Genomic DNA, 26,614 nt, shown 5'->3' on the forward strand with positions numbered 1-26,614 from the left:
CCCGAGTAGCAGCAGCAGGATGGCCGACCAGAGCAGGCAAATAAAACTCGCTGCAGCTAAGAAGAAGGTAAAGTATTTTACAAAAGTCTCGATAAGAGTACAGCAGTTATTTGTCCTGTATTTTATTTCATTTTATTGTTAATATTACGATTTATTACTGAAGAGGGTGTTGTCAGTACACGTCGTCCGACCTCTGCTCTGTCCCCTGCCGAGGAACTCCTGCTTCTCTCGGTTACAAATGCTTGCGAGAGGCCGGGGCTTATTCTGGGCCTTTACTAATAGCATTAACTTTTTCCCATATTGTTATTAGTGCTGTGAGTTTGTAGAGGTATTTATAGCTTCCGGTGTTCCTTAGTTAATTAGGACTTAAATTACCTCCAGTTGTCCGAAGATTCCATGTGTCTTAAGGTGGATGCCTTTATTAGCTCATCTTAACCTGCTAACGAAGCCAAGTTAACGTTAGCAAACAAGCTAACCAATGGTCGGGTGACTATTTGGTCTGTGTAAAGAATACAGTGCAAGAGATTTCGTACTTCTTTCCAGGACGCGTCAGTTATGTTAGAACATACCCAGCGTACAGTAGTCAGAGTAAACGCAGATTTAGTGTTGTTAGCACAGTTACCTGGATAATGTGACAGGGACTGTTTTGACAGCTGACACCCCTCGTCCCTCCTGTCCTGTGGGCCTCAGACAGCTGGATCTGTTGTTGAGTCAGTTTTAACGTTGGTTTTAGGAGATTACTCCGTATATTCTTGCTGCACCACAGTTTTGTTGGATGAGTTGTCATTTTGATATCATTTATGATTCAAGCAGCATATGTTGGAATCAACATGCACAGTGTCGTGCAGAATTCTACTATCCTCATGTAGCTGGGTGTACGAGGCTTGGCACATTTTGTGTGTTGGCAGTTTGATGGGTTTGTTGTAGTAATTAAAATTGTTTTCATCCTGTTTTCCATCAGAAATGTTCCACTGGTACTCCTCAGAAACTCAGATTTGATGCTTTAATTTTTGAGAATATTAGACCTAAAACATGGACAGGACAAATTTTGACCATAAAAGCTTAAGAAATTTCTTGATGTAAACATTGCCTAAATTCTGTATAAAACATTAAGAAATGTTGGAAATTATTGTTGCAGTTTTCCATAATTTCAAATGTTTGCAGTCAAAATTTTGGTTCCATATGTAACTATTGGTGTACACATCTGTACATGTGGAACTGATTAATTTTTTTTTAAAGCCTTGTTTTGCAGCATTCCTCCATCTGTAGAATGGCCATAATGTAAGTGTACTGGGGACATTTCATCAGAAGTCAACCAAGGAATGTAATTGACTCAAAGGCTATAAAATTTGTATATTCTGAATTGTTGACCCGTATGTCACATTTTATGTGCCCACTTTCAGTGAATGAGCCATTTAGTTTGAAATTGTTTAAATAGAAAAATTTTTCTGCCTTTTTCTTTTTTTATATATAATCAATAAGCAAAATTATAGTTATGCTAGAAAGTCAGCGGCCATGCATTCTGATCAGTTCGACACCGGGCTCTTGAATAATCTGCATTGTATAGTAGATTGGAGCAGTCTATCCTTACTTAATCCATCCATTTTCTATACCCATTTACTCCAGTTAACCCTCTGGGGCCGACGCCGTTGTATACGATGGCTAAGACCAAGCTTTACTAAATTATAAATAACTTTTTAATGATATGAGATAGAAACTTCCTTTTTTTTTTGCTGAAAAGTTAACTCCGCAGACTTTCGAGCCAGCCATCAGCCATCTTTGTACTCCTCATAGAAGCTGTGTGATGACGTGCGCAATGTGAGTGTCCAGTCAGAATTGGTACACCGTCACATGGTTTTACAAAATCCAATCGGCAGATTTACCTCACGTGAAAAGCCAAAGATCGTTTTCAGTAATGATATGTTACTAGTTGGCCCGTTTGAATAGCCACCTGGGTGCGCCAGTACTATTAGTACATACTCAGTGCGCCCTGCGCCATTACGCACAGCAATCAGTGAAAGCAGACGGAGAGCCTCTGATGACAATCTCATGTGAAGCTGCTTTAGGAGCAGCACAGAACAGTCCAAAACAGAGTAGAAGTTTGTGTTGTAACCTTTGTGTAATAGCAGACAGAAATTGCTTTGATATGAAGACAAAATAAAAAAACCTGCATAGACCATTTTGTATATATTGTTCAAAATGTACATTTTTGCTTATTGTTTTAACCTTTTGTTGTACAGTCTTTCGCACAAGACCTCAAATTACCTTATATAAAGTGTCAAAACAGTGTTTATTATAGTTTGCTGTGTGTTTTGAATAAATGTGTGTGGAAACTTATTTTCCGCTTTTTTCTTTCTTTTGTTTGTAAACCGTTATTACACTTATAAAACACAACAAAAGCATATATATTCTGAAAGCACAGGTTGTCCTGAAAAAAAGAGACATAAAACTTTATTGTGGGATGCAGGGAGAGCTGTTAACAGCAATAATAAAACATTTATGCAGGCGAGTGAAACTGTCAAAAAAAATGCCCTTAGACCCCAGAGGGTTAAGGGTCGGGGGGTGGGGGGGCTGGAGCCTATCCCATCAGTGATGGGGTGTTGAGGCAGGGTACTTCCCTGGCCAGGATGCCAGTCTATCACAGGGCCACATATAGGACTGGCAAACACATTCACACCTACGGTCAATTGAAAGTTTTCAGTTCACCTATGTACATGTCTTTGGATGTGGGAGGACGCTGGAGCACCCCGGAGAGAACCCAGGCAAACATGAGGAGACATGCAAACTAAACACAGAACATGCTAATCACTTCAATTTTCTTAACTTCATAAGACTTTCCATTGGTGAAAAGCGATTGAATCTGAGCAGTGTCACTGTTGGGATAGAAGTTGTGAGTTGGCGGGGGACCGTTCAAACCAGAGGTGGGACAAAGTCACCATTAAGTCACTCTCAAGTCATGAATTGGCAAGTTTCAGTCATAATGACCACCAATTGTTTGCAAGCTGTCTTGAGACTTGACTTGGGACTTGCAGATTGATGACTTGAGAGGGACTTCGTCCCACCTCTGGTTCAAACAACAACTGTGACTTCTGTCTGAAATATTGGGCTTAGCGAGAAGTTGTTGTTGCACCCCTGCTCACTCGTTCATTCTTATTTCCATCTATGCTTTTTCAGCTGAAGGAGTTTCAGCAGAAGAGCTCCCCTGTTGTTGGAGGAGGAGAAAAGGGGGGAGGAGTTGCAGTAGCCAAGAAAAGAGGAAGGTGAAGGGGCTAAGCCAACTCGATGCACCCACCACAGACAGAAACTCCCCAGATGATGTAAGTCAGTTTGTTTGGTTGTCTGCATTTTTCTGTTGCTAATCTTCTAATCTGTCTTGGTGCTTATCATTATTTGTGCTTGTCTTGTAATGCAAAGTTACAGTTTGGTTTGCACATGTTAGCTTTTGCCAGAAATGAAATTAATTCCCATTTCTTTTTCCACAACAACTCTTACAAAGTCTTTTACGTCACTGTTACAGGAGCTTGTAATCAGTAGACGACAACATTATGTTCTGTTTTAAACCTGCATATGGTGTACGGTCCTGTATCAATGTAATAACAGTTTTTAGTGGATGGTAATACATACTTGATAATGCACATCCAGGCTCTTGATGTCTTATTTGTTTCCTTCAGAAAAGGCTTAGCTTATTTGACTCTTGACTACAAAATGCATTAGCAGTTATGAATGCCAGTTACTATGAAGTTGCAAAATGTTGCTTTGTAATTAAACATGTACACTACCAGTACTGGAGTTAATCATGTCTACTAAATATTAGAGTCTGAATAGTATCTGATTAATATAATGACATAACATCGATCATGAGAGGAGTGATTTGTTACTAAGTACCTGCATAATATAGTACTGTTTTGTGTGTGTTATTTAATACCACTGGAAGTACAGCTCTATACCTGTATACACAGGCATTTATTTGCTCCATGTTTTGTCACAGGAATTCAGTTCACCTTCTTGGGCAGTCCCCTGAAGGCATGCTGTTTGGTTATAGCATTGTTACCTTCAAACTCTAGGGGGCTGATTTTTCAAGGCTGTTCTCCATAAACTCACAAACAGCAAGTGAGACCTTTTCTAAACATCACTATAATCTGAAAATGGGCAAGGACCAGTAGGTCATTTGAACAGTTGTAGGTGGTGCGGGTTATCCTGCATTGCTTAAGACTCCCAAGCTTGAGCAGTAATATGGCATCATCTGTTTGTTATTAGGAGACGTTGTCTGAAATGACTTGATGAGTGTGCACCAGTTCGTGGACAAATTCTTATTTCTAACTTGTTTAGACTGAAGATGTGAAGCAGCCATTCCCAAAAGAACATTTGGAAAAGTAGCACCAACAAATGATTCTGGCCTTATTTTATCTCCTTTTTCTTGTCCTTCATATCATAAGTTTTTGTTCTGTAGCAATTGCCTCTTTGTCTATTTCTCCACCACTCTGTCGGTACTGCATTTTTCATTTATATCTCCTTCACTCATCACCCTTATCTCTTCTTTTTCTGTAGTTTGACAGTATTCTGAAAGCACTTAGTCAAAGCAATGGAGTAGTATTTCCTCCTTACTGCAACAGTCAGGTGAGCTTCTCTCTTTCTTTTGTTTTTTGCCTGTTTTTTTTCCTGTCGTTCTTCCATCTTCCATCTCAGATACATCTTCTGACTCCTCAGTTAATATTGTTTACCCCCTATTTTTATGTACCTCTCTTCTTTCCTACACCCTGTGCATTATTTGTTCTGTCAAGTAGACTCTCAAGCATGGGTGGAGTTGGAGTGCAAATGTTTTGCATGGATACTATGCTTTAAACTGTGTTTCGCAAGCACAAAGTGTTCCGTTTTTGTTGCAGAAAATACATTTTGAGTGGGTTTGCAGAAGGGCTAGCATAAGCCTCAATAGTTAAATGACACGTGACATCTCCTTGACTGATGATGATGATGACTGTGTGTGTGTGTGCGCTTTACCACTGCAGCTGTGTAATCATTGCTGTGTTCTGTTCCCTATATTAACACGTTTAATGCTTAGACATTAAAAAATGTAGACAAATTTAGTCTTTCCCAGCCAGCTTGCGCAGACAGTAACCTAAAAACAATAAATGCCATCGTCTGGTAACTCGCCACCATTAAAAAGGACACATAATGAGGATAAACTGATTAGTTAATGGTAGGGATATCCCATTCAAGTCACAGTCACCCTTTCCTGATCCAGAGTCATTTAATATTGTCTGCTAAAACAGCGTCCTGATCCAGTACTTGTATTTTCCTAGATAAACACTAGGATTGCCAAGGCCACACTGCAAGCACATTAAAGTCAATCCAGTCTATATAGTTGAAAACTGAATAGCTTAAAACAAAGTGAACAAACCAATTCCCCACCCATGGCTATTATCAGTTCAACTTAGCGCAGTATTGTAATAGTAAAACTTAAACACTCAGAGTAATATTGATTGAACAATGGGGAATCAAAGACTAATGACGGTGTTTTTATTATTATTATTATTTTTTTTGTTATTATAATACAAACAAATACCTTCAAAAGTGGACCCTTCCCAAGCCACAGCCATTGCACAGTGCCTGTTAGCAGGAGGGAAACACTGAGTTGAGGGAAAAACTTGCATATTCATGTGGAAAGTACTACTTGATTGGCCCCATCAGAAGCATATCATACTTGCTGTAAGGTCTTATTTCAAGTGTATGTATATGAAGTAACAGAACAAGTTTACTCATTCATTGTCCAAATATTTAGCATATGTACAACATGGTATAAGTTATTTGTGTTGTTTCCCGCTGCCAACATTTAGAGGAGGGATACTATAATTTCTGGAGTGTAAGTCACACCTGTCAAAAAATGTCTTTTTTCTGTATTATCAACACTCTTAAAGGTATGAAAATTCGTAAGGTATATCTTCTATTATACATTCCAATCTAAGGTGGAACTCTACTAGTGTATACTAAGGTACTCCTAAATTAAAAAAAAAAAAACACCAAAGAAGAAGGGACAGAACACCACCTAGGTGCCTGGTCTTGAGAACCAGGGATTGTAAGTTTAACAGCTTTTTTTTATCCCCTGTGAACTGTCCCTACTCACCCAAGCTGCTCAAGAATATGGACAGCACATATCAGTCAATTAACATTTATTTATAGAGGGCATTACAGCACCAACTGGTGTCCAAAGCGCTTAAATTAAAACACAAATTCACAAAAATGAAACACGCATACAATAAAATTTTAAAACAGCATGTAAAAACAGAACATGTCACCTCGCCACTAGGTGTTAAAAGCCAAGTTTAAAATAAATAAGTCTTTAACTTAGATTTAAAAAGTGCTAGGTCAGGAATAGTATGTAATTCAAGAGGTAGCTTGTTCCACAGTCTGGGCCAGCTATCACAAAAGCATGATCATTTGTATCTTGACCTCAGAACATCTAAGTAAAGCTGGCCAGACACCCGTAATATCCTACTGTAAGTGCGCAAAGTTAAATTTCAGACAAGTAGGGAGATGCAAGGCCATAACTAGCTTTAAAAAACAAACATTAAATCACTTCTAAAACAAACTGGAAGCCAGTGGAGTGAGTACAGGACAGGCACAAATATGCTCACATCTAAAAGTGTTTGTTAAAGATGAGCAACACCATTCTGCACCATTGGAAGATGTGCAAGAGAAGACTGATTAATGCCAGAATAAAGTGCATACAACAATCAAGTCTGGAGCTAATTGAAAGCATGAATGGCCGTCTCAAGATCATGTCTACAGAGGAAGTGCTTTATTTTAGCCAAAAGACGAAGCTGGAAAAAAACTTGCTTTGACAACAGAGTTTATCTGTTGATCGAACCTCAAACAACTGTCAAATATCACTCCCAAATTCTTCACAGCTGGTTTACAACCCCTGGCAAAAATTATGGAATCACCGGCCTTGGAGGATGTTCATTCAGTTGTTTAATTTTGTAGAAAAAAAGCAGATCACAGACATGACACAAAACTAAAGTCATTTCAAATGGCAACTTTCTGGCTTTAAGAAACACTATAAGAAATCAAGAAAAAAGATTGTGGCACTCAGTAACGGTTACTTTTTAGACCAAGCAGAGGAAAAAAATATGGAATCACTCAATTCTGAGGAAAAATTATGGAATCACCCTGTAAATTTTCATCCCCCAAACTAACACCTGCATCAAATCAGATCTGCTCGTTGACATTGACCCTATGCCATGACATTGACCCTATGTGTCTTTTTGCAAGGAATGTTTTTGCAGTTTTTGCTCTATGGCAAGATGCATTATCATCTTGAAAAATGATTTCATCATCCCCAAACATCCTTTCAATTGTCCAAAATATCAACGTAAACTTGTGCATTTATTGATGATGTAATGACAGCCATCTCCCCAGTGCCTTTACCTGACATGCAGCCCCATATCATCAATGACTGTGGAAATTTACATGTTCTCTTCAGGCAGTCATTAAAATCTCATTGGAACGGCACCAAACAAAAGTTCCAGCATCATCACCTTGCCCAATGCAGATTCGAGATTCATCACTGAATATGACTTTCATCCAGTCATCCACAGTCCACGATGGCTTTTCCTTAGCCCATTGTAACCTTGTTTTTTTCTGTTTAGGTGTTAATGATGGCTTTCATTTAGCTTTTCTGTATGTAAATCCCATTTCCTTTAGGCGGTTTCTTACAGTTCGGTCACAGACGTTGACTCCAGTTTCCTCCCATTCGTTCCTCAATTGTTTTGTTGTACATTTTTCGATTTTTGAGACATATTGCTTTAAGTTTTCTGTCTTGACGCTTTGATGTCTTCCTTGGTCTACCAGTATGTTTGCCTTTAACAACCTTCCCATGTTGTTTGTATTTGGTCCAGAGTTTAGACACAGCTGACTGTGAATAACCAACATCTTTTGCAACATTACATGATGATTTACTCTTTTAAGAGTTTGATAATCCTCTCCTTTGTTTCAATTGACATCTCTCGTGTTGGAGCCATGATTCATGTCAGTCCACTTGGTGCAACAGCTCTCCAAGGTGTGTTCACTCCTTTTTAGATGCAGACTAATGAGCAGATCTGATATGATGCAGGTGTTAGTTTTGGGGATGAAAATTTACAGGGTGATTCCATAATTTTTGCCAGGGTTGTACATAATTAGCCAGAGCACCAAAATTTGGTGTTACCACATTTGGTATGCCAGTGTGCTCAAACACCATGATCTCAGTTTTACCATCATTCAGGTAAAGGACGTTTTGGGACAGCCACTGCTTTACATCACAAATACAATTAAATAATGATGACAAAGCATCACTCCCATTAGTCCTCATAGGCAGATAGATTTGCAGATCAGCAGCATAGCAATGAAAGAACAGGTTGTATAACAGGGGTTATAATTGACCCCAATGGCAGAATGTATAAAGAAAATAGAATAGGCCCAAGAACAGAACCCTGCGGCACTCCATAACACAGAGGAGCAGTTGATGAGGAGAGGTCCCCAGTCATAACAGAAAAGCTCCTTTGAGCCAAATATGATCTAAACCACTTAAGTGTAGTACTCTAAATGCCAATAAAATGTTCTAACAAGGAAACAAGTACTGTGTGATCCACAGTCAAAGGCTGCTGTGAGGTCCAACAGAACCAGCACAGCAGGATTCCCTGCATCCACTGACAAAGTGATGTCATTATGAACTTTTAAAAAGTGCAGACTCAGTGCTGTGTTGTGATCTAAACCCGGATTGGAATTTTTCAAGGATGTGATTGTCTTCTAAAAATGACTGTAACTGTATAAACACAACCTTTTCTAAAACCTTAGACAGAAATGGCAGATGAGACACAGGTCTAAAATTGGATAAAACTGACGAGTCCAGGTGAGGTTTTTTAAGAAGGGTCAAACCACAGCATGTTTAAAAGCATCTGGAACAGACCCTGAGCTAAGACAAGCATTGATAAAAGTTAGGAGACCCGCCCCAACAGTATTAAAAACCTCCAGCACCTTAGCTGGAACAACAACTAAAGGACAACTTGTAGGTTTTATGTGTTTCACAACTTCACCAAGGGATGCAAAAGAAATGGGCTGAAACTGCTCAAGCACAGCAGAATGTGCACTAGTAGCAGACAACTCAACATTGCAGTTCTGGTCAGTGTTCTGTCTGATGAAACTTTGCCAATAAAAACTGAAGAAACTCCTCACAAGTTGTGGTTGTAGCATCCATCAAAACAGAGGTGCATGGTTTCACAGCTGAGTTTATAGTCTATAATAACACACTGGGACAATGACATTTGCTAGAATAATATGACACAGATATTGTGCTTCTGCCTCCTTCACAGCCTTCTGATAGTCAGTTAGACTGTCCCTCAGAATGCCCAGAGACACCTGTAGTTTGTCCTTTCTCCATCTTCTCTCCGCCTGTCTGCTGCGTTGCCTGAGGTCACGGGTCATGGCATTTAACCAGGGGTCGGATTTTGATTTCTTGGATTTATAAGTGACATTTACACAAACAGGGCAGTAAATAACATATACAAGAAATATAATAGCTACATAATATTATAGGTGTTAGTACCTGAAACTTAAGTGTTCCTACAGAAAAAGATTGAAATATTCATCTACCTAGTCTGTAAACTTGTAAAACAAAGTTATAGCTAGTAGGCTAAGATGTAAATCTGGTTGTTGTTATAGAAACAAAAGCTATGATACAATATGTGTTAGGTTCCTATCTAAAGTTCACCTGCTAGCTAAGTTATAGAGTTACTATAGAAAGACAAATTCTGTTCTCTCTGTATTACGAATTGTGTGCATTGTTGTAGTGTACTTTTATTATTGGTGTTTATTCTTTTATTGTTGGAGGGCATTTTAAGTGCTTTGATTCCTGGAAAAGTCCTCTCGAAATTGTTCTTGGTGGTGTTATGATTTATTATTATTTTTTTATTTTATTTTTATATAAGCCACACTTGAGTGTCGGTGTTTGGTGATGCTGATATCTTTGCAGGAGAACAAATGCGAAGTCTTTAAGGTCCTGGCGCTACCTATCTTAGAGTATGGTTGTGATACTTGGACACTAATCAGTGACCTAAGTTGACATCTAGATGTCTTTGATACAAGGTCTTTTTGGAGGATCCTTGAATGATGCTGGAATGACTGTATCAAATGAGCAATTAATAGGAGAGCAATATGGTTATTTTAGAGATGTTGAAATGGACCAGTTCTCTGCCTAGTTGGTTGCTATCCAGGATCCAAGGTGGTTCTATGGTTTCCTGATGTGGCAAAGTGCAGCATCAGCGCATGCTTCCAGTCTTGCTCTGATTTGAAGTAGATTTGAAGTTGCAGGACCTCCAAAACTACTGAGGGGGGGAGAACAACTTATACTCCAGAAAATACAATAATTATTTGATTGCTTCAGTCTGTTGACTTCCACTATTTCTCAAAAAGAGTTGCACAGATTTTGATGGTCCTTTCCTTTCCCTAAATATTGGTAGGATAGGTTGTTGGTTGATTACTGCCCTCTGCTGGTTAGCAAAATTATGGTTGGTAATCTATTCTGTGATGATGTAGTGTAGTGCACTTTTAAGGGCCCTTGTAGTTGGATGCTAGTTTAACACTTGTTTCTTTTGGAAAGGTTTGATATGATACATATAAATGACTTGAATGCATTTTGATCAGTAATCTATTCATGTGAACATACTGATTTTTAAGTGATCTTAGCATTAAACCATATTGTGCATTTTTGTGTGTGTGTGTGTCACCTCAGAGCTTTGCTGAAGTGGAGGCCATGGGGGTTACAATTCCCCTGTTGCTGGAGGAGCCAAAGGCCGAGTCTTGCCACGGCTCACCCGTGCTTAACCCCGCTAGCACTAGTAATGCTACTAACCCCGAGTCTGTCAGTCAGAACACTGAGCTGCAGGTGTGTTTTGACATTTCTGTTCTCTTTTTATTTATTTATTTATTTTTGCTTCCTTATAGGCCTGTTATAATACCATGTCCACTTATGATACATAGACTCTCAAATTTTTTGCTAAGCTTTGTATTGATATTTGTCTTTCTTTACATGTTTGTGTACATAAGAATGTAACATAAGATGTAGCTACATGATGCCAGAATAAACAGCAGGGTTTTCTTTGATTTATTTATTTTTGTTGTTTGTTGATCATTTTGCTTTTGTTGCTTTTGTCCTCTCCGCACGTGCACACAAAATAATGGTGGGCCAGGTGAAGTGAAGATAACTTGGTACTCAAGGCTATTAAAAGTGCCTTAACACTTTTTGACATCAGTATAGCAACCAATAACTACTTTCTATGTAAATATCCATTGGATTAATGGCACCATGCACATACAATTATGCAACTCTCCCTCTGTGTTCTGAGTTTTTTCTTTACATTCTGTGCTTGTCCACTTGCACATGTTCATGATATTTCCACATGTGTATGTGAGTCCTGCCCTGTGCAATGGTTGTCTATGGCGTCAGATCGGTAGCAAAACCACTCTTGCATAAAACAAAAAAAAAAGTATTTTATTATTTCACACGTGTAGATATTAATGACGTGCGCACAAATTATCTCTGCCCACACACACACCCAGAGGAAACTGCTCCTCATGTGAGGAAAAAGGTGCTGTGAGCGAGGACCAGTGCACCCCCGCCCTATCGAAGTTGATTTCTGCTCGCGTGCACCGGATTATTGCTCTCTCACTCGAAACTGGGGAGGGTTTTGGCGCTCTGGGGGAGCGAACAAGGGATTGGTACTAGCTCTGCTGTGATTGGTTGTTTCTGAAGAGCAAGGTTTGATTGACAGCCCTCCTCTCTGACACAGAAGTCAGTCTGCTAAAACGAAGAAGACAATGGCATTAACCGATTATCGCCTTTTTTCTGCTTAAAACGACACTAGTCGTTATCTAACTGAAGCTTCTATACAAAAATTATTTCCACATAAATTCAGCATTATTTAATAATAAATTACGGAAAGTCCTAAAAATCACCTGAGATTAATGAAACCCAGCACGTCTGAGTCTGACACTCTTCACCCAAACTGATCAAAGGGAATAATGTGATTATTAACCATCAGAAATCAACTTCGAGAGGGCGGCGGCACACTGGTCCTCACTCGCAGAACCTTTTTCCTTGCTCGAGGAGCAGTTTCTTCTGAGTGCACCTGCGCAGATACCGACGCGTGTGAAATAATATAATATGCCCAACACATTTTTTACATGAGTGGTTTTGGCACCGATATGATTTCATAGTTGTTTTCCCATATTTATAAGGGAGCAGTACTCACTACTCACCACATAGCTATAAAATGATAGTTGGTATTTAAAGGTTAAAAATTCCTGTGGTTGAACTAAAACACACATACGGTATTTACTGATAAACACTCACTCTCTAATAAAAGCTCCCACCACCCTTGATTTTATTTATTTATTTACTTTTTCACATTGCATGTAGTGAAATTGGGATTCCTGGGAGAACAGAGGAAAATGAAATAGTCTTACCTCATTTCTACAAAATCTCATCAAGTTTGTTCTGGTTTCCATGTTGCTTATGCAGCCGCAGTGCCTTGTATTTCAGGCTCTTCCCTGTCACCCGCAGTCGTTTTGTTGTTTGGCCTGGGTTGCAAGCTTATCCTTGTTCCTACACCACTCCTGGACACGTTTCCTATCAACTAGGAAAATCAGAGCGCCATGGTGCCTTCTATCTCAACTTTTGGCTTGAATGCTACCAAGTAAAAATGTTTGAATGGAGCCATTTTATGTATTTGTGTAGCAAATACTGCATGCAGAAAAACAACGTTGGTGTCAGGTCTGCACTACTTCTCTTGCATGCAGTACACATGTATGTACATACGTACCAAAATTGTGCTGTGTACAGCATGCATGCACGTATACATAAACGATCGTGAGTATACACCCCCCCCCATGAAAATGTCATGCCCCCAGGGTGTTTATTACAGTAAATATGGTCCATCTTGTTTTTTCCTCATAGAGAACAGTTAGACGTGTTAAAAGCCTCCAACTGCTGTTCCTTCTGCTCAGTGTGCGGGAGAGAGGTTTGATGAGTGGCTGAGCATGGAAGTTTTGCTTACATCCTGAAATGTACACTACAATGATGATGTCTAATCACAGGAGGATAAAAACTCATAGTACATTTGAGTGTATCTCCTTTGAGAACTGCATAATTCCAGCCAGAATTTTTTGAAGAATGACTTCAGATGAACTTGTTTCAGTGCTGTAATCCACAGCTCTGGGGTGGGTTTTTGGTTTAAGTCAAATGAAAGAGGCCAGCCCATTAATGTGAATGAGCTGTTGTGTCCACTGCCCATTTGTTTATTTGCCTTAAACTTAAAAAAAAAAAAAAAAAAAATCCCCTCAGCCTGGTAGTCCATTTACTTATTATTTTAGCTGTGAGCTCTGTGAAGCTGGACACCCCCCCCCCCCGTCCACATAAAAAAATCCAAGCAAACACACTGAGTGGTTAGTGCTTCGTTTGACCACTCAGTGTGTTTGCTTGGATTTTTTTACGTGGACGGGGGGGTCAGCTTCACAGAGCTTTAGCTGTGCAATTATATATTTTTTCCAATTCCATTCTCTGAATATTAAGAATTAATAGATCATTGCTCTTTGAAAGGGTGTACTTACTAGTACTTGTGGCATAAATAGTCCTATAATAACTACTCGTATGATGTATTACATTTATTTCTGAGATGTCTCACAGAAACAGATATAATTTTGATAGGCTATTTCCATAGGTTACTCACAAAGTATTTTAAAGCTGTAGCATTTATTGACATTTGCTGGATGATGCATTTTCATCAATATATGTAACAAACATCAGTGAACACGACAGCTGGCTGTGTCTTTAATGATGGTGTCGTGACATGGTGTTTGATTTCATAGCTTCCACTTGATCAAATGCAGCTGTGTGACCTTTTATTGTCTTTTCTCTCGTTTCTTTCTATATTTTGATTTTTCTATCGCCAGGACTACATTGATGCCAATGGCAGTGAGAGTTTAAGGGAGGAAAACAGGTGAGTGACCTTAATCTTGAATACCAGTCACGTCTTCTTTATATGAAAATATGCACAAATTAAAAAGTCACATGGCTATTTGACCTGTTAAAATGTGCCAAATATGGTTTTACAGACTGTTCATTTTTGTTAATGTTAATAATGTAATTAATGGTAGGCTGCAAATGTTGGCTGATCAGCTTCCTGACAGTGTATTTTATTCATGTTGTGGTGAAATATTAACTGTGAGGATAGACGACAGATCAACTGACTTTGATACATGAGTACCGGTAGTTTGAAAATTTTCTGTAAATGCTGTTATTGTAGTTGTAAATAGTTTTATTTATTTCCTTCATTCAGTGTGTTTTCTATTACTTGTTTAGAGTTACAGATTTATTGCTCAATCTGATATTGTTCATATCCACTTTTGAGAAACTGCTTGTTAATATGTCTGCACATGAGGTATTTCTGCAACACTTTATTAATTTAAGGCATTTTATCATAAAGTCAGTGCATAAACAATACTGCTGTCGCTTTATTGGATTCTGTCCTGCTGTCATTATGTCCAGTAATGCATCATAGAGAGTTGTGTGTATGTGTTGTCCTGCAGACCACTTTCTTCCACAGAGAGTCTGCGGCAGCTCTCTGAGCAACTGAATGGTCTGGTCTCTGAGGTATATCACAGCCACAAGTACCATCTTTACTTTCTCACTCATTTATGCACATGGTTCTGTCATGAATTGTTTAGGGTTTGAACAAAGACACACTGCTAATGTAGACCACTTTTGAATGGGGCATGTCACGTCTATTTTAGGCAGGAATGCACTGGAAGGACTGTTCTCAGTTGTTCCTGAACATCTCAAGCACCATTACACCATCAGCTGTTGCAGCAGAATGTCAGACCTGGTTCAGTTTAGACAGTCAGCAAGCGATTGGAGCCACAGTTAACATTGAAAGACTGTGTATTGATGTGAAAATAAAATTAGTATATTGTTAATATGAATTGTCTATTTGTTTCTGGACTATTGGAGGTTAGTAAACATAATAGATTATTTAACGTTATATCAGGAAACTATGAATACTAGGTGATAGTCTTAATGGTGAATCAAATGTGCAATACATTTAATATTTTATTTGCACCTTCATTTTCACTTATAGGAGATATACGAGGTCTATTAGAAAAGTATCCGACCTTATTATTTTTTCAAAAACCATATGGATGAATCACGTGTGATTACATCAGACATGCTTGAACCCTCGTGGGCATGCGAGAGTTTTTTCACGCCTGTCGGTTACGTCATTCGCCTGTGGGCAGTCTTTGAGTGAGGAGTCGTCCACCCGCTCGTCGATTTTTTTCATTGTTTAGGAATGGCTCAGAGACTGTTGCTTTGTTTGATAAAAATTTTTTCAAAACTCTAAGGCACAACTGAGTGGACACCATTCAATAAATTCAGCTGGTTTTCGGTAAAAAATTTTAACGGCTGATGAGAGATTTTGGTCTGGTAGTGTCGCTTTAAGGACGGTCCACGGCGCCTGACGGCGATCTGCGCTTCGAGGCGGCAGCGTCTCGCCGTTTCAAGTTGAAAACTTCCACATTTCAGGCTCTGTTGACGCAGTAAGTCGTCAGAGAACAGAGAACTTTCAGAAGAAGTCGGCATGAGGAGTTTATTCGGACATTCCATTGTTAACAGTCATTTGTAATGAAAAAACGTGCGGGCAGAGTCGCATGTCGGGCTGGACCCGACCGCGGGGGTCGCGGCAGGAAAAACACCTCCATTGGAAATCTTAACGGGCAAGTTGGAACATGCCCAAGCTGTTAAACAATTTCTCAGTTACTCACTTGTTGAAAGCCATTAAAAGCCGCCTGAATTCTACAAATGGTTTTCAACACGGAGGTGTTTTTCCTGTCGCGGCGCACACAGATTTGCCGAGTCGTCACGGAAACGACTCGGCGAATTTGCGCGTACGTCTTTCATTAAAAAAATGTCCTTAAACAGTGGAATGTCCGCATAAATTCCTCATGCCGGCCTCTTCTGAATCTTCTCTGTTCTCTCACGATGTCCTCCCCAGCTCAGTCGCCATGTGTTGGAGTTCACTCCGGTGAACGAGAGGGTCGTGTCCCTACGCCTTCGGGTCGGGGACAGGTCTCTCACTGTTGTCTTGGCCTACGGGCCAAGCGGCAGTGCAGAGTACCCGATCCTTCTTGGAGTCCCTGGGAGGGGTACTAGATGGCGCTCCGACTGAGGACTCCATTGTTCTCCTGGGGGATTTCAATGCCCACGTGGGCAACGACAGTGAGACCTGGAGGGGGGTGATCGGGAAGCATGGCCTCCCCGATCTGAACCTGAGTGGTGTTCAGTTTTTGGACTTCTGTGCTAGTTACAGTTTGTCTATCACGAACACCATGTTCGAGCACACGGGTGTCCATTAGTGCACGTGGCACCAGGACACCTGAGCTGGAGGTCGATGATCAACTTTGTAGTTGTATCATCTGACCTTCGGCCACGTGTCTTGGACACTCGAGTGAAGAGAGGGGCTGAGCTGTCGACCGATCACCACCTGGTGGTGAGTTGGATCCACTGGGAAGGGAGGAAGCCGGTCAGACCTGGCAGGCCCAAACGTATCGTGAGGGTCTGCTGGGAAGGACTGGCGGAACCTTCTGTCAGCGAGGTCTTCAACTCCCACCTGCGGGAGAGCATCTCCCAGATCCCGGGGGAGGTTGGGGACATGGAGTCCGAGTGGACCATGTTCTCCACCTCCATTGTCGATGCGGCCGCGTAGCTGTGGTCTCAAGGTCTCTGGTGCCTGTCACGGCGGCAATCCCCGAACCCGGTGGTGGACGCTGGAAGTAAGGGATGCCGTCAAGCTGAAGATGGAGTCCTACTTGTCCTTGTTGGTAGGTGGTACCCCGGAGGCAGCTGACAGGTACCGGCAGGCCAAGCATGTTGCAACCCGTGTGGTCACAGAGGCAAAAATTGGGTATGGGAGGAGTTCGGGGAGACCATGGAGGACGACTGTTGATCGGCCTCAAAGAAATTCTGGCAAACCGTCCGACACCTCAGGGGCGTAAGCAGCTCTCCACCAACACTGTCTACGGTGCGGGTGGGGAGCTGTTGACCTTGACTGGCTGCCGGTAGTAAGTCAAACCTGTTTCCAGTGCACGTTGGCCTCCGCCAGGGCTGCCCTTTGTCACCGGTTCTGTTCATTATCTTTATGGACAGAATTTCTAGGCGCAGCCAGGGTGTAGAGGGGGTCTGGGTTGGGAACCACAGAATCTCGTCTCTGCTGTTTGCGGACGATGTGGTTCTGTTGACTTCGTCAAATCAGGACCTTCAGCGTGCACTGGGGCAGTTTGCAGCTGAGTGTGAAGCGTCCGGGATGAGAGTCAGTACCAAATCCGAGGCCATGGTTCTCGACCGGAAAAAGATGCTTTGCCTCTACAGGTCTGTGGAGTGTCCTTGCCTCAAGCAGAGGAGTTTAAGTATCTGGGTTTTTGTTTACGAGTGAGGAACGGATGGAGCGTGAGATCGATAGACGGATCAGTGCAGCGTCTGCAGTGATGCGATCGCTGTATCGGACCGTCATGGTGAAGAGAGAGCTGAGTAGGGAGGCAGAGCTCTTGATTTACCGATCGATCTACATTCCGATCTTCACCTATGGTCATGAGATTTGGCTCATGACCGAAAGAACGAGATCGTGAGTACAAGCGGCCGAGATGAGTTTCCTCCGCAGGGTGGCTGGGTGCTCCCTTAGAGATAGAGTGAGGAGCTCGGAGTCGAGCCGCTGCTCCTCCACGTCGAAAGGAGCCAGTTGAGGTGGGGGCATCTTTTCCGGATGCCCCCTGGACGCTTTGCTGGAGAGGTGTTCCGGGCATGTCCCATCGGGAGGAGTCCCCGGGGAAGACCCAGGACACGCTGGAGGGACTACGTCTCTCTGTTGGCTTGGGAACACCTTGGGGTTCCCCCGGAGGAGCTGGGGGAGGTGTGTGTGGATCGGGAGGTCTGGGCGGCTTTGCTTGAGCTGTTGCCCCCACGACCCAACTCCGGATAAAGCGGTAGAAAATGGATGGATGTAACTTTTCCTCTGAATGTAAATCATTTGTTGAAATTTTGGTAATGGAGGATTTTAGACTTGATACATATAAATGTGACTAGAGTTATGATTTATTCCTTTGTGTTTTGGAAGTGTTATAATTGGTTTGTGTCATTTTAGTCGTCTGGCGCCTATGTGAATGGAGAAAGTGCACCAGCAGTCAGTGAGAGGGACCTAGAGGTAAGATAGAAACTTTTGTATGAGGGAAACACATGAATTGGTGCATTTCATGATAAACATTGGCAACAGTTTATATATGACGGCGAGTCTGTATGTAACGGTTCAGTGGTCTTTTTAATGGGTTTTGTAGGTGAGGTGCAGACATAGCTTAAAATCTGTCCAAGCACTTCATTTTATTTATTTATTTATTTTTATTTCGATAATCACATTTTGAGAAATTATTCTTGGCCCATCAAATGCAGCTTTGATGCCTTCAACACTGGACAGTGATTTGTGATGCTCAAAAAATGGGGATCGTGTAGCTAGCATAGTGTAAATGCAGCTAGCTTCATTAATCAGTTTAACAGTCATTAAGGTATTTTTTTTCTTTTACTTTATGTATTTCTGTTTAAATGCATTGTGAAACTACTTGTAAAGCGGGTAATATTTGTCTACATGTTAATAATTTACATTTGAATTTTCCTCTCCATGTTTCCTTTCTTTATGTTCCCTACATTTTTCTTTTTCCCCGTTCTTCTCCTCTCACTTTCTCGGATGCATGTGTGCACGTGATAGAGTCAGAATCAGGATCTGGCTGCCGCCCTGGAGTCCAGCAACCTAACAAACTCTCAGCTCAATACCAAGCTAGATCAGCTGGTAAGAAGCTGTGGATGTGCATGCTTTTGTCCATTTAGGTTCAGCTTTCCCCAGTGATCACACTAATGCATGTTGTGCAAGAAAAAACACTCTGCATGCCCTCTTTAGTGACCATGCATTGCTGCAAATCATGCACGGTGTAATTTATTTATTTTTTAACTTGGATGTTGGCTGACTAAAACAATTTTTTAGACAAAGCAGTAGCATACTGTATGTATGGTACATAAGTATGGTATTGACACCATTATTGTAAAATTTCCTCTGTACACCACAAAGGATTAGAAGTGAAACAGTCAAGATGTGTTTATAGTGTAGACCTTCAGTTTTTATTCAAGGGGTGTAACAAAAATATCACATTGACACTTACAGATTACAGCCATTATCATACACAGTCCCTCCATTTTCAGAAGCCATAAGTAATTGGACCATTCAGTGTGCTATCTGCTCAGATGTAGTTAAATGCTGACAAACTGTTCAGGTGGAACTTGACAGTGTAGATGGATAATGACTCAAAACATACTGCAAAAAAAAAAAAAATCCAAGAACAAATGCAATATTCTGTAACAACCAAGTCAGTCACTTGACATCAACTCAGTACAGGTTGCTTTTCACTTACTGAAGGACAAAAAAAAAAAGACTCAAACACGTACCAACTGTAGGAGGTGGCAGTAAAGGCCTGGCTAAGAACTAACTGAAGGAAACTCTGCATCTGATGACACTCGTGGTTTCTAGAATTCAGGCAGTCATTGACTGCCGATTGTTCCCATCAAAGTATTAACAGTATTCCCTATATTCATAGTTATGTGTTTGTCCAGTTACTCTTGGCCTCTGGCAATGAATGGGGTGTGAAAAAATGGTAGATATTCCTTAATGGTTAATGGGATATTGATTTTTTGTTTAACCATCTGAACAGTTTGAAGCCTTCACTACAGCCACATCTTGATTGTCTTTGCATTTATTTTGTACTTGCGTGCACAACTGTAAGAGGCTGTCATGATGCATATTTCATTGGGTAACTTTCTGTAACACTTTTGCAAACTGAACAGAAACACTTAACATGGTCATGAAGTGATTATTCTTTCTCGGATGTTACTGCTCACACCCTGTCAGAAGGCAAATGGGACTTTTGTGCGACAAGGTTACATTTTATTTGAATAGGTTGATTATTAAACACAGTTGAAGCCATGACAATAATTTAAAAATCTTAATTGTCTTTTACTTGGCAGGCACAGCAATCTCGGGAGCTTTCTGATCAGCTGCAGAAGGTAAAACATTTTTTGTTTATAGCCATGTGTTTGTTTTTGGTTTTTCTGTCCATTCTTGTCTGTGTGATAAAGTTTTGTTTCCTTTCTGGTTATTTGTATTTGTTTTCTTCCATAAGGAGAGAAAGGAATTTGAACAAAAGTTTTCGAAGGAACAGGGTGCTATGCGGGAACAATTACAGGTATCATCTCATACAGTACATGTGCACATGAAAAATCTTCATTGCACTCAAATGTAATGCATTCTTCATAAGATCAAAGCTTCTGGACGGATAATCAGAAAAACAGTCTGAAAACACAGTCTGCCCATTGCATTCCTTACGTGTAACCACTGACAATGGCATGTGTTTTCTATCATTGTTTTAAATTGTGTTGTGTGCCAATCCCAAAAAAGTATAATTACTTCCTTTTTAGGTTTTGTTTAAGTGGTTGTTATCCATGATTTAGTTTAGGATAAAACATTATATGAATTGTGGGGTAGATTCTTATTGGTTTATGTTTCACAAAACTGCACTTTTTGCGGATTGTGCACTCTCCTGTGGCACACACACAGTCACTGCTGATTACATGTGTGCGTACACAAATTCAGGACTTACTCCAACAGAGAGATTTGACTTGGCCCCAATTAATCTGACTAGTATTTGGGTCAGATCTGCTTCCAGAACGTTTTGGAACAGATCATGGTCATCCTCTGTATCTAAACCCATTTGCCAGTTCCCACATTCAAGATGACCGCTTTCCTCAGTTGTAGAGGATTTTGTCAGGCTTGTGGATATGGGGAACTCTTAGAGAACTAATGCCATTCTGTATCTTATCTTGACAACACGCTGAAACAGTCTTGGCTGCAACAGTAATGACCCTGACTGTTTGAATCAAACTCTTATAGAAGTCTGGAACTCTTATGCTCCCATTGTGTGCACTCTTGACAACCTTGAGACACTTCTGGACAAGTTCATAAAGTAGTTTAAAGTAGATTTTTGGCTTTTGGCAACTGGATGGACATTGACATTCATTATGGCCTGTATTGTGAAAGTCTATTAACCACGAACAGAAACTTAATCTGAGAACACTCCCTTGCCCATTCTGGACCTCAAACACAATCAATGTCATGTTTTTTTTTAAAATTTTAATAACGTGGCAAAACCAAAAGATTAGTTACTGCTCATTTAGGTTCCATGAAAAGCCTGTTTGCTTGTTCTCTTACTAGGTTCACATCCAGACAATTGGTATACTGGTGTCAGAGAAATCAGAGCTGCAAACAGCGCTACAGTATACACAGCAGGCTGCACGGCAGAAAGCAGGTGTGTGTTTTATAATTATTGTTAAAAGAAACAAAATGTGGCAGCACCTTTCCCCAGCAGCAGTTATCTAACATTTATCACTGTCTTTGTAGCTGAGGCAGAAGACCTCAATAATCGTCTGCAGGCAACGAAGCACAGAGTGTCGGAGCTGGAGAGGACACTATCCACCGTCTCTACTCAGCAGCAGAAACACTTTGAGAAGGTCATTAGAATGATAGAGCTATAGTCATTGTCCTTACAGAGCTTTATTGTTATGTAACTTGATTCATTTTGGTTTAGTCACCAGCATGCATGCACTACTAACTGATCACCAGTAGACAGTGTCTACATTATGCCTCGGTATATTTTGTGTAGAGCTTAAACAATTCTTCAACTACTTGAGTCTGTTCAGTATGAAAAGCCATCATATAAAATTCTCTGTAATGAGGAATGAACGATGTCAAGCAGAATTTTCTCACTGGAACATTTTCAAAGTACAACATAGTGTGATAATGTGATCCGCTGCTAAACATAAAAATGCCCTTATCTACCCTGCCACTGCAACTCTTGGCAGTATAATTGCATAAAGTAGCAAAGCTACCTTTTCATTTACTGAAGGAAAAAGAATCACAAACACATCTGTGAATTTAGAATTGATTTACCATTCACATAGGTATAGATCGGTCACCACTGCTACATGCACAATATTCTAAAGCTTGGCCTTATCTTGGTGTACCTAAAGGTTTTGCACGGTACAGTATATGTACTGTAAATCACACAGGTATGATGAATTATATGGATATACATATTAATTAGAACCTGTAAACTGCTGGCAGTACATTGGGAAATTGAAATGGCTGTTGTATGATTTTTTTTCCAAGTTGCCAGTTTTTACTTTTTCTTACATGCATTTCTTTTTGTGTGTGTAGCACAACAAAGAGCTTGAAAAGGAGAGAGACAACCTGAGGCTAGAAGTGTACAGACTAAAGTAAGTTACTTTACCCTAGCACCTAGAAGTCTGCAAAGGATTTTAAAGAATTTATATGACTGACGCATCTGAAGTCTGCCAGGTTGGGAGTAATGAACATATAGTGTGGGCTCATCTCCCAACATGTACTATTGCATATGTAAAATGGAAATATCCATTATTTATTGTCAGAGGGTAATATCTACATTTATGGAACACTCTTTGCTAAAGGTTTAGAAAAATAATTAACAGGAATAAAGCTAGCGTTGCTTGAGATACCATGGGACTGTCAGGGACTAATTTAGCTTGCGATCATTTTCCTGACATTTTTATTTTCTAGCAGTTTGAACCCATGCCCATTTTCCTTGGAATGTGGAGTTATGTCAGGAAGGGCAGCTGGTGTAAAACGTGTGCCAAATCAACATGCAAATCTATATCTGATGTGCTGTGGTGACCCTGGGCAAAAAGGGAGAAACTGAAAGAATATTTGTTTTTAAGGCATCTCAACATGTGTGGATAAGTACTGTATGTGTTCATGTACAGCCAACATATTGCTCAGTTTTTCTTTGAAACCAGCTGTCTATAAATACTTCCCTCTGCCTATGAAATAAAATGTTTTATTGTTTTACTGGCATGATTTTTCTGTTTGTCGATTAAAGGTGATGAAAAATCTCTTCATATGTGTGTCTACAGCAGTGTGGATGAAGAGGCGAAACAACATAATTCAGAGCTTTCAGAACAGTTGAAGCTGACAAAACAGGAGAACGAAACAATGAAGCTTGAAATAGAAGATCTACGAAAAAGACTTGAGCTCACTGATCTCATGTTACAGCAGGTATGTCAAGTTATTGCACAGCATTTAAACATTACAAACGGTTATTCATATTTTCTTTGCCAAGTTGGACACCAGTTACAAAAGCTAAGATTTTGTGTTTGTTTCTGTCCAGAACTCGGCTGTAGCATTAATATTCTCTAATGGTACGGTAAAGACCAGTGGTTTTCATTTAAAATCACAATGGTTTCTTTGAAATTCAAAGTTCCATGGTGTTCTGTTAACTCCAGTTTAGGTATGCTCTGGTACTCTGTAATTGAAGGCTCTAATTGAACCACATGCTAATTACTTGGTGGGTTAAAAGAGGGAATTAGCTGTTATCATAGACTGAGAGGATGTTGTACTTTCTGAGATCCAAACCAAAATGGTTAGTTTTGAACATATTAAGTGAAAGTCTCAGGTTTTTCATATATCATTGTTTCAGTTTGTTGTATTTTCTCTTCAACTTTTGTTCTCATTTCTGTGTATTTCTAGTGTTCCACTCAGTCAGATCCCACAAGTGCCAACCAGCAAGTCCAGTTGTTGCTTGAAGAGAAACAGCAACTCGAGGTGCGAAATCATCAGGTATGTGTCAAAACGTTCTTATACTCCAATTAATTTCTTGCGAACGCTCATCTCACTTCTTATCTTTCTGCATTGTGATTAATTTTGAGAGTAGTGGCTCTCAAATATTGTTGAGAACGCTACAGTACATTTTTGCATCAGTCAGTCCACTGTTTTTACATTTCCTCTCCATTTTCGTATGTTCATAAAGTTTGTACATTGACCTGTGCTAATGTTTAAACAAGGACCAACATAAGATGGCGCTCTAGGTCTAAACATTTTACTAACGAAAGTAATTGCTTTGTATCATTGCCTTTAAATCAGCATGTTAACACAATCTTTACTTGTGTGATGTTGTAGCTGATTGAGTCAGTTTCCAAACTGCAAACTGAAAGGGATTGCTATGCAGAGCAGATCCAGGAAGAGGGCCGCGTTTGGAAAGACAAAACAGAACAGCTGCTCACACAGGTAAACGTATGGTGCATGTCAAAAAAATTTTGAACATCATGAAAAAGTTCAACATTTTTTGTCAGGTACCTAACAAAGTGGGGGAAAAAAATTATATAAGTTCATTCGAGACTAATTACGTATGAACTAAACTGTTTCAAGCTTTTTTTTTATTTTATTTTAATTTTGAGCATTATGGGCTACAGCTCCAAAAAATAGAAAATGTGTATCTCAAAATATATATCTCATAGAATAAAGCCAGAAAATGGATTTATGTTCCAGAAACGTCTGAAAAGTGTGTTCAGTTTTGCACTCAATACTTGGTTAGGGCTCATTTTGCATTAATTACTGCATCAGTGTGGTATGGTATAGAGGCGATCAGCCTGTGGTGAAACCCAGGTTGGTTTGATTAGAGGCCTTCAACTTCTCTGAATTGTTGGGTCTGACATTGCTTAATTTCCTCTTGACAATACCCCATAGTCAGTGTATGGGGTATCATCAATGGGGCTAGTCAAGTACAGCAACACCATGTTCAGCAAATCAGTTACTAGTTTAGGCTCTGTGGACAGGTGCCAAGCCCTGCTGGAAAAGGAAGTTGGCATCTCCATAAAGCTTGTCAGCAGATGGAAGCATGAAGTGCTTTAAAATCTCCTGGTAGACGGCTGCATTGACTTTGGACTTGGAAAAAACACCAGCAGATGACGTGGCACCCCAAATCATCACCGACTATGGAAACTTCACAAAGGACTTCAAGCAACTTTGATTTGGTGCCTCTTGACTCTCCCTCCAGACTCTGGGAACTTGTTTTCCAAATGAAATGCAAAATGTAGTTTAATCTGAAAAAGGACTTTGGACCAGTGAGCAGTGGTCCAGTTCTTTTTTTTCCCCTTAGCCCAGGTAAGATGCTTCTGACATTCTCATGTTCGGGAGTGGCTTGACATGAGGAATGTGCTACTTTTGGCCCATTTCCTGCTCATGTCTATGCATGGTGGCTCTCGATACATTGACTCCAGCCTCACTCCACTCCTTGGGAAGATCGACTTGAGTTGACTTTGCTTGACAGACTGGTTATCCCTGTTGCTTGTGCATCTTTTCCTGCCACACTTTCCTTTCCATTCAACTTTGCCATGAATATGCTTTGATCCAGTACTCTATGAACAGTCAGCACTTTCAGCAGGGTTTCTGTGGCTTACCTGTCTCGGAGTGACTTTTGTGCAACTGTTAAGTCAGCAGTTTTCGTCCTGATTGTGTATGTTTTTGTACTGCACCAGACTGAGAGATTCATGGTATTTAGATGGCATAAATAGTGACTGGAAATGTAATATTTTGAGATGTGCATTTTCATTTTCTTTTTTAAGATATAGGCTGTAATCATTAAAATGAAAAAATGATTCAAATAGGTAATATGTAAGGAGTATAAAATACATAAAATTTTCACTTTCTGAAATACCTGACTAAAAAAGGGGGGACATTTTTCCAAGATATTCCTTTTTTTTTTTTCTCTCTCCTGTATACTATAGAATTTTTATATTGTGACAGGACAAAATCCCAGCGGACAGAATCCCAACACCTTATTACAAAAGTGGACAAAATCCCAGTCTCATGAATAAATATAAAATATAATAGGGTTAGTGTACTACATTAATGTAGTTGGCACTGCTAAACAACTATGGTGTCATCTCAACACATTGCTTAGGTTTTGGCACCTGATAACCTAATCACTACTTTGAAAAAGATGAAAACTCTTTGAGACTGGGATTTTGTCCATTTTTGTAATAAGGAGTTGGGATATTGTCCGTTGGGATTTTGTCATGGAACCTTTTTACATATTATGGCTGAAAGTCATTTTTGTATTTTAGTTTAAGTTAAATGACTGTGTGTGTGTATATAAATGTCTGTGCAGGTGTCACTGGTTGCTGAGGAGAGGGATAAAAACATCAACAGAGTCCAAGAGCTTGAGGCCAGCATCACAGAGCTAAAAATGCCGCAGGTGAGTAGCGCACACTGTATTCTTACTTATTTGGGATGGGGGGTGTCCATATAAGAATCACCCCGTCTTGTCTGTCATTGTCTTTTAAATGCAACTATTCCAAATGTGGTTGATAGAATTCAGTGAGATTTCACACAATGCTAGCACACCATGTGAAGAGGTTCATGATGGAAAATAATGTTATAAAAGAGAGAAACTTGTCAGTTACATGTCATACAACGAATATATAATTATGCCCCCTGCATTGGAAGAATCTTTTTGAGCTGCTAGTTATGTTATTATACATTTCTACATTAACTTGATCACTCCACCCCGTTTCCAGCGTTATTGTCCCAAGAGAAAGAAACTCAAGGTCATGCAGAGCCTCAACTCTTAG

The 26,614-nt window shown here is 40.1% G+C and overlaps 1 protein-coding gene across 1 annotated transcript; it reads left to right on the forward strand.

The window, feature by feature from the left end:
- Window positions 1–26,614, forward strand: LOC117530071 (golgin subfamily A member 2-like). Its single transcript, XM_034193007.1, has 18 exons — window positions 1–67; window positions 3,255–3,317; window positions 4,549–4,617; window positions 10,766–10,918; window positions 13,984–14,030; window positions 14,620–14,683; window positions 18,222–18,281; window positions 18,837–18,917; window positions 20,144–20,182; window positions 20,299–20,361; window positions 21,387–21,480; window positions 21,573–21,682; window positions 22,389–22,447; window positions 23,120–23,261; window positions 23,733–23,822; window positions 24,162–24,269; window positions 26,152–26,238; window positions 26,561–26,614. The coding sequence occupies exons 1-18, from the start codon at window positions 20–22 to the stop codon at window positions 26,612–26,614; spliced, it is 1,431 nt and encodes a 476-aa protein (XP_034048898.1). The 5' UTR covers window positions 1–19.

This window comes from Thalassophryne amazonica, chromosome 17, assembly GCF_902500255.1.
Source record: "Thalassophryne amazonica chromosome 17, fThaAma1.1, whole genome shotgun sequence".
Lineage (NCBI taxonomy): Eukaryota > Metazoa > Chordata > Actinopteri > Batrachoidiformes > Batrachoididae > Thalassophryne > Thalassophryne amazonica.

Excerpts from the sequence above, each read along its gene's own strand:
- LOC117530071 (XM_034193007.1), top strand. The coding sequence starts at position 20 with ATGGCCGACCAGAGCAGGCAAATAAAACTCGCTGCAGCTAAGAAGAAG. Across the intron at positions 20,362-21,386 it reads CTATGCGGGAACAATTACAG|GTTCACATCCAGACAATTGG; the intron begins GTATCATCTCAT and ends TTCTCTTACTAG. Across the intron at positions 21,683-22,388 it reads AGCAGAAACACTTTGAGAAG|CACAACAAAGAGCTTGAAAA; the intron begins GTCATTAGAATG and ends TTGTGTGTGTAG.